At 44.1% G+C, this 8,869-nt stretch overlaps 1 protein-coding gene across 2 annotated transcripts; it reads right to left on the reverse strand.

Annotated features, from left to right (window-relative positions):
* Positions 1 to 3,508: 3,508 nt before the first annotated feature.
* LOC136493354 (DNA-directed RNA polymerase III subunit rpc4-like) lies at positions 3,509 to 8,087 on the reverse strand. 2 transcript variants are annotated; one of them, XM_066489431.1, is made up of 11 exons: positions 7,474 to 8,087; positions 6,503 to 6,591; positions 6,356 to 6,417; positions 6,177 to 6,246; positions 6,037 to 6,076; positions 5,163 to 5,249; positions 5,020 to 5,060; positions 4,883 to 4,943; positions 4,714 to 4,802; positions 4,164 to 4,364; positions 3,509 to 4,080 (listed from the first exon to the last, which is right to left on the reverse strand). In XM_066489431.1, exons 2-11 carry the CDS (start codon positions 6,563 to 6,565, stop codon positions 3,925 to 3,927), a joined length of 870 nt encoding a protein of 289 aa, XP_066345528.1. In that variant the 5' UTR covers positions 6,566 to 6,591; positions 7,474 to 8,087; the 3' UTR covers positions 3,509 to 3,924. The 2 variants fall into 2 exon arrangements, with proteins under 2 accessions (XP_066345528.1, XP_066345527.1); XM_066489430.1 differs by having other exon boundaries at positions 3,511 to 4,080; positions 4,164 to 4,400; positions 7,474 to 8,082.
* Positions 8,088 to 8,869: the final 782 nt, after the last annotated feature.

Consider the following 8,869-nt stretch of genomic DNA (forward strand, 5'->3'; position numbering starts at 1 on the left):
CGCTGCGGGATTTGCTTGTTTCTCTTGGTGGTTGCCACCATCTAGACGGCTTGATGCAGCGAGGATCGTCAAGTGGAGAAAGATGATTGTCTCCGGCTCTGATCGTGATGATTGTGAGGGGTTCTTTACCTTTCCCCGGTGGAGAGCCAAAAGGTACTGTAGTGGATTACTCATAGCTTGTGGATCCTCATTTTATGTTGGTTGTGCGGCACCAGATTGCGGGTTAGACAGGTGATGCCTATTAGCGTGTGAACCTCCAAGTGAGTGAATCGCCACAACGGGACTAGCTTACTGGCAAGTAAGTGAACCTCGGTGAAAACTCATTGACATCCTGTCTCCGAAGATTTCATTGGTATTCATTGTGATTGATTGATCATCTCTTGTCACGGCGGTATAACTTTACTACATCTCTTGCATTTACATTCCTAGTGTAGCTAAGCTCTTTAGTGTAATTAGTTTTGAGACCTAGCTTGTGTCTTGTCTAGTGGTTAGTGAGGCTCTTTAGTTAGTTTTTTAGAGTTCACTAACTTATAGAGTAGTGACTTAACCTCTTGTGTGAATTAGAGATCATAGCAACCAGAAATATTGATAGGAGGCTTGCATTTTTAGTAGGCTAGTGCAACACTCGCTTCGCCGTTTAATTGTATAACCACTTGGCTTAAGTGTTGTTGTAGAAATTTTTAATAGGTTATTCACCTCCTCTATCCATTAGGACCTTTCATATTACAATTCGCCTATTCAAAGATCTGCCATTATAATTTCATGTCTCCTCGATCCATACCATTTTCTACGACTGCCGCATATAAGGGTCCACTTGTCAGGTATGCATCCATATAGGAACTCGTACGGACGTCAAAGTCCCCTGCCTGTTCCGTCAAACTGAGTCCGCCCGCTGCGGACGAACAGCCCACGACGACCTGAGCGTGAGTGGTGCGGCGGCGCTTGACCGTGGTCCGCCTCCGAATCCTCTGCAGCACGCCATCCACAGCTCCTGACCCCAAGCCAAGAAGATTCATCAAGCAGGCTCCTCAGCTCCTGACGTCGCGCCAAGAAGATTTGTCGAGCAAGCTCCTGACCCAAGCTACTGTCGCCGCGGACGCCGCTCCCCTTCGCTGTGTTCGACGTCGCACGCGGCGGAGGAGGAACGCCATCGCCTCATGAGCGTTGAACATAGGTCGCCCGCGTGCGAACAACAGGGCTGCCAGGACGCCTCCCGCGCCGGACCCTGCAGCCGCATCGAAAGAGTCGGCTAGCGGCGCTGGCCAGGAGCCCGTCGGCCGCGCGCGCCGCCGTCGATGGAGAGGGCGCACAACTCTCCCGTGCCGGTGGCTGCCCGTGGGGGGCGGAGGCGCTCGGCCGTGACGACCTGCACGCGAGCGGAGCAGCTCTCGCCCGCGGCGGACACCATGCGAGGCTCATAGGTTGACGGCAGCCAGCGCTGCGGCGGTGATTTAGCAGAGAGCGATAGCGGGCTCGGTCAGACGGAGGAGACGGTGACTTTGACGTCCGTATGTATTCGTATATGCATACATAACTGTGGGCCCTTATACGCAGCAGCCGTAGAAAATGGCATAGACGTATGAGAGATGAAATTATAATGGCATATCTCCGAATAGACGAATTGTAATGGTGTTTTTCTAAACTCGAAGAATTGCAATGGCCTCGATTCCGTCTTTTACTCCCCATTATTACAAGACAACACTAGTTCTATCTGGATACTAACTGTGACTGCAATAACATGAGATTTTGTGTTACTGTTTTTATTTATCTTCTTGTTCTTTATTCCCACCTGGGCAAAATCTGCCATTTTTCCTATGATGTGTACAAGGAATGGTTCTTCTCTCTATAAAATCGATCCAGTTTTGATCCTAGCCTTCAAGCTCTTTTGGTTTCCACTTCTTCACTGTGCTTTTAGTCGAATGCAAAAGGCTTGAACTTGCCCTTTGATCTGGTGTAGCAACGCCAAATTCTTTACAGATCAAGAAGATGTGACGAACTCAATGTTAATTCAAACAATGCATCTGCTGAACCAAACACTGCTTGCCATTCCCTTCACACAGGCAAAGATATCAGGGCTTCAACCAATCAAAGCTATGAAATTAGAGTATGCCTGACCAGGCAATTTTGCCAACAGAAACAGGCATGTCACCTGCAACTTTTTTTTTAACAAAAGGTCACAGGCAACTTAAATGCCCAGGGTTAATAAGACCAAACATGCCAGCCCTTCGGCATGCTTGACGCCTCGACGACAACCTGGCCTGGGCACTAAACTAAACACACCAAAAAAATCAAGTGTATATAAATAACAGATTAGAGTCAGAATCTTAGTTGGAAACTTTCATCTCCTTAATCTATATCATCTTCATCTTATTGTTTCAGATCAATATATCATTGGGAAAAGCTCCCTGGCTCTGTTCATTTTGCAGTCAAGGTTCATTTGACATCTTAGTCTCGGTTTACCTGTGCTAGCATTTACACAATCTATATTGTGACGTATTTTATATGTATATCCGATGTAATTAGTGAATTCTTTTATATTTCAGCATTTCTGTATTTCTAATGTACCGTTTTAGAACAAGCATCAGGACCTGCAGCCTTCAGTGAAGCAAACTGAACCCACCTGTCTACTTGTGTTCGGCTAATGTATTTTAATCGTTAATGCTTGTACTCACTGACAGAAGACAGTTTCCTATCAAATGTAATTTTCGCAGAATACTACTGTAAATTTCTTCTTTGTTCGGTATGCTTTAAATTTAGTTTTAGATTCTCTCTGTAACTATCATCAATGTTTTACCTGCGAAACTTAAGTTGCATGTCAGCATGTGTGCCACATCCGACTTTTATGCTTATTGTGTTATCTTTTATATGTATTTTATATTGTTCATATAGAAGTCAGATTTGCATCCGACGTTCTCTAATACCTGCATGTCAAATTAATCCAAAACTTGATTGTTGGGTTTCGTGCCCACGCTGGCCAAACCAAAATTTGGCTACTTGAACAAATTTTGGTCACCATTTGGCCAGATACCAAATTTTAGCTTCGCAACCTGGCTTGGCCACTTTAGCCCTTGTTTGCATGTCGTTGGATTCACCTCAATCCACATATGTTGAGGGTGGATTAGGATGAAATTTAGTACAAGTTTCACTCTAATCCACCCCAATATGTGTATTGATGCGAATCCAACTATATCCAAACAAGGTCTTAATTTATTTTGACTTGGTCAGCAGATGACACACACCAAACACACCCTCTGTTGGCTTCCATTTCGGGTGTTTCCGCCGGATCTGACAACTAAGTAGACAGATAAAACAACGCAACGCAATAATCAAATTGCTCTACATCCTAAGGCTGCTGACGTCTCAAGCTACTGCCATATACATCAGAGACAAAATGATCCTTTCCGCTAGTCATTGACCGATAACGGTGTTTGCTGTGGAAACTTGGTAGTGTCAAATTAGGCCAAAAAAAAAGTCACACAGGGGAGAATTTTTTCCCGGGTCAAATTAGGCAAAAAAAAGTATATTTGGAAGTCAAATAAGGAACTTTTTTTGTTTTCCCTATTCCACTAGTAAAACAACGAAGAAAACTATCTTTATCTATGTACGACGTCAAGCAAAGATATCAATCTTCACTTACAAAAAGTATCCAAAGGAACCGAAAAGGGCACAGAATCTCCATAAATTCAATAGTTTATCCCCACCCCCTCCATTCAGCACTTACCTATTTTTGGCTGTTCTTTGTTTGATACTTTGTCTAACTCTTCTTTATGAATTCATTTTGTTGGAACTCAAAACTATTGTCTTGAGACATCTTTTCTCTAAGAAGTAGGTCTGAAAGGGTATCACAGGTTGTTCTCTATAAGAAGCAAAACTCCCTTGTAATGGCATAATATGGTCATGGTTTGCTCTAAAGGAACCAATGGACTATTCTTCCATCTTGTCAACAGAACCCAACATGTAGTCAATATCTGGGGAGATAACAGCACGCTTGCTGATCTCCCCCACCGTACAGCAATGTTTTTCTCTGGTGTTGATTGCTGCAACCTCCTGGACAAACATGCCATTCGAGCCAGATGAAACCTGCACAGTTTATTAATGTGACTTCAGTACTGCATAGAAAACCTTAAACAGAAAATATGACATCTTCAAGTTTCGATCCTCACATCAAAGAGAGCGTCTCCGATCTTCATCTTCACTTTGCCACTCCTATATACGAGTATTTTCCCCATATAGCCTTCAGGAATCTCTTTGAGTTTTGAGCCAATGTGCGATAATGGCCTCATGCCCTCACGTCTCTCATCAGAGACTACTTTAGGGTCAGCAACTGATTGTGGCTGCCTCGGTAAAGGAAGAGAGGATGGAAACTGGAAGAAGACAAACTGTGATTCCGCCGCCCGATCCTATCAACACAAAACATGCATACCAGGCAAGATCAACAATGCCTGAAAAATCAAGCTGGTATACTTGGTCTATACAATTGACCTTACAAAGTAAACCCTGTGTATACGACAACTAGAGGGGAATTTTAATCCATACTCATTGAGGGGCATTCAACTATGCAACCAAGCTAGTCAATGATACATGCGTTCTGGTCCCACATGTCATTGATATAGACTGATGGCATAAGTGAAAAGTACACATCAATTGGTGGTGCAGATGAAAATATTTCATAACCAGAAGTGAAAAAGGTGTTGAATCTGCATGGATACATACCATTAATCCAAGCTCTTCTGCTGCAGATAATTTAGCACCTTGAGCCCTGCTGGCAGAAGATTCTCCAAATTCTTCCTCATCCAGAATTTCTGTGTCAGCGATGTAGGAAGGGTGTAAGGGTCGGTTGAAGAAAATCTCTTGAAATTTCGACAGAAGACAATCAATATACCGGGATTTCCAGAGTAGGGCATCCTAAGTGGGAGAGTAACAGGATAATCATGGCTGTAGTCCTGCAAAGAAAAAAGGAAATCAATGAATAATTCTGAAGAGGAAGCAATCCACATTAGTAATTTGATATTTACACACCCATGGTTCTGCATATTCTTTTGGTAACTTCGAAGCTTCACCTGAATATGCAATGGAAAAAAGGGTGTTAAGGTCCAAAAACAGCAATCTGTATGGGATGGTTCGAGTCATGAGCAATGAAGATAAATATCTTTCACTGATACCTGCTGAAGAATCCTTTTTGGGCATGGGAAAATATCTTGCATAAGAAGAGTTTCCTTGTCCAAATGCAACCTGTGTACCACTTTTTGCTACGCCAACAGAGCAATACACTGTTAGCTAGGTGTGCAACAGAACAAAAATAAAAATATCACTAAAATTACAAAAAAAAATTGTATAATTATAAGCACCAAAAAGAAGCCTTATAGTTATAATGAATAATCCATAACACTTAAGCAAGAACACACACACACAAACAGAGAGAGAGAGAGTATTTTCTTTGTAACAAAAACCTTGGTTACCCTTTTATACTATATGTACTAAACTTCAATTCTATCTAATAAAAATTTTGGTACATGCTCTGCACAATGCATTTTTAAGACAACCTAATGCAGAAGTATGTCCCTGTATTAAATAGTGATGAATCTCGCAACCAAAGCATACAATTATAGTTAGCCAACTCAGAGCACATCATCATACATAGATGCAAACCAAATCACATGCTTGTATTTTATCAGCTCAAAACTACTCGCAACGTTGCAACAAATATTCTTTTAGGATTATTGGCAGAAAAATGCTTTTTTCAAGTGAAGTACAGAAGCTAAGTATATAACATAGTAAATAAGATTGCTCTTGCTCATATAAGTGCACGACATATGCAGTTGTTATGTTGGCAGTTTTTATCAAGTGGTAAGGAATCAATCAAGCGTGTTCAATCGACAGCCTCAAAGATTCATACTTAGATATATTTATTAAAGCTAAAAACGTAAAATAGCCTTGAGCATGCTCAGTGAGTAGGAAGTAGAAACTACAATTTTCACAGGTAGTGATAAGGTTTAGACTATAAAGCATGTGGTGAACAAAAACCAGCATTCTTACTCTTTTCCTCGGACTTAATTCTTGCAGAGGGATACTTGTTCTGCAAAATGAGGCAAGATACTGTATACATCAACCAATTCTCAAATGAAAAGTTTGTAAACACAAATAACTATCAAAGAACCAAAGAGAACAATCAGTACCTGCGACATCTTAAGTTTCATCAACAACTCCTTATCCACAGCTTCCTCCTTGCTCTCCTCAACTGGTTCCCTGTCAAGTTACAGTAAAATCTCACTCCACATCAAAATTACCAATTCTGCAAATCTCAAATGGAAGACATCCAAGTAAGGAGAAATAAAATGTAGACTGAATCGCATACTTCTTTGGGACAACCTTGGCAGGTTTCTTCTGAGGTACTTTTGGTGCGAATTTAAGTCCTCCCTTACATTTTCAAAAAAACAAGAACAACAGTAGTAAGAATAGCATAGAGCCAAACTATATAACGAATGACCAAGGAAATGCCAACCTTTCGAGGAGGGGGTCCAAGGGGGGCATCTATTTCCTTCTTGACTTTGCTCTTGTCGTCCATGATAAGAAGTGTGAAACCTGCAAAACCTGAGGAGCAGACTGGTGTGAGTAAGCATCAATTTCAGCACTGCATTTATCTACAGATTCCAACCAAAATGAGAGGTTTCAAATTGCTTTGACTCCGGAACAGAATAAAACATTAAGCTCCCATGTTTATCATCACGAACCAATCAGTGGCAGACCCAAGGGTATGCCTATATAACTAAAAAATCCCTTATGCAACACTGTATAATCCAATACAAAATTTGGTAAACGGTTTGGTACCTAAAGATAGTGTATCTAAAAGATCTCATGATACCTTAAATTCAACAGAAAAGGTCAAAACTTACACAAATGGTAATTAAATTGTTGAAACATAGGATAAGGTCTTACAGAGAACAAGCAAAAAAAAAAGGGGCACATCAGTGATCAGTCCTAAGCCCCAATCATATGCAGATATGTTTAGTGGTGGATCTAGAATTTACTTATGACTAGGGCCTATATCTAGCGGTGAAAACTGATTATTATGAGCACAGAATTGACTCCAATAAACTTGTTCAAAATTTGGCGAAAAAAGAAAATTTTATGAGCACAAATCGCTGAAAATTAGACGAAAATGTGTGCATTAACAGAAGAAATGCAACTTTAACATTTCCTTTACCGATTCACAATTTGACACAAGTTTTCAATATTACATAAAATATTTGAAGTATTCCTATCAGCCTGTCAGTTTGTAAGCCTGTACAAGTACAATGTCCCATAAAGAATCCCCAAAGCATAATCTTCCAAGAGCGTCCTTTAGCACATACACAGCTAACCAAACAACAAACTCTGAATGTCTGATGGAGCACCCTCTCGCCGGCCAGCAAACATATTGATTTGGATTCCACGCATCAGAAGACTAACCCGATGCTGCAGTGTTGCACTAACCTGATGCAGGCGCGCACGGCAGACGGCGCAGCAGTGGCTGGCCACCTGGCAAGGCCGACGACCCTTCGGGCTTCGGGCGTGACGCGGTGGGTGCCTAGGGCCTGGGCAGTGGCGGAAGGCAGGAGCGGCGACCTCGGCGGCCAGCGCGGTGGCAGCGTGGGCGCGTGGCGCGGTGACGGCGTGGCGCAGTACTATGGTGGCGGCGTCGGGCTTCAGGCGCGGTCAGGGGAACGAGATCCTCTACACTTGCCCGATGGACTTGTGTCTGCAGTTATTCATCCACGCCGTTCCTATCTTATCCAACCGTCAGCTCAAAAGAAGACAGGCCTCCAACCGGCCCATGTAAGCCCATCCCGCACGGCTCTACCCCTCGCGACTCCGACCTCCGCCTCCGCCGCCGTTTCTCGTTCCCTAGGCCAGGCCACGCGGTTCCTCCGTCATCGCCGGGCGCATCACCTGAGCGCCGCGGTGCTCCCGTCTCGTTAGGTGCGACACCGGATCGGGCTGCCATCCTCATGCTCACCCACCGAGACCTACTAGCCATGGAGCTCGCACCGCCCAGCGTGGAGCGTGCAGCTCACGCCAAAGCCCGGCTGTTCCCTCTCTCGCGCCGGCGCCGCGGCCATGTTGTGCCCGTGCCGGCCATGACCATACTGATTGACAGCTCGAGCTCGTGCCCCCGACCATGGAGCTCGCGCTGCGGCCAGATGTTTCGCCTGCGCCAGCCATGGGCCCTGCTGCTCGAGCTCACGTCGTCGACCAAGGAACTTGCGCCGTAGCCTTACCGTCGCCTCCTCCGCGCTCGTGGAGCTCACGCAGCTGACCTGCTTGCGCCGTGCTGATATCGAAGCCCAGCGAGCAGTGTGGAGACAGCGCAAATGCTCTGTCGTTGGATACCACTGAACGGCCAGATATCGAGTGACCGCAGAGACAAGTCGAGCTGGCCAACTGCAGACGACCTGGTTCCCGGTCGGGGGGAAGGAAGCCGAATCATGGTAACAGGGCAGCAACCAGTCAGCAGGCCCTAGTCTTTTCTTGCTAGGCCTTTGTTTCTGGGCCATAAACTATATGGGGGTATAGGGTGCTCTTGGGCCAACGACTAGGGCCTGGGCCCTAGGGGCCTTAGGCCCAGATCCTATGTTGAAACTTGAATTCACATTTCACAATCCATCGATCACCAATTTCGGGCATATGAAAGAGGTTTTTATATGTATGCCATTAAAAAAGTTTGTAATTACACATAAGCTATTAAAAAAATTGACCGCACACGAGTGTTATCGTTCTAAACTTCTTTGCTCTCCGAGCCATTCTGTCGGTGTTCTGTTCATTTTCACCGTTTGAGAGTCCTGACAAGTGGTTCCGGTCAGTCAAAACGTCTATAATACCCCTCTCATCC

This window comes from Miscanthus floridulus, chromosome 11, assembly GCF_019320115.1.
Source record: "Miscanthus floridulus cultivar M001 chromosome 11, ASM1932011v1, whole genome shotgun sequence".
NCBI lineage: Eukaryota > Viridiplantae > Streptophyta > Magnoliopsida > Poales > Poaceae > Miscanthus > Miscanthus floridulus.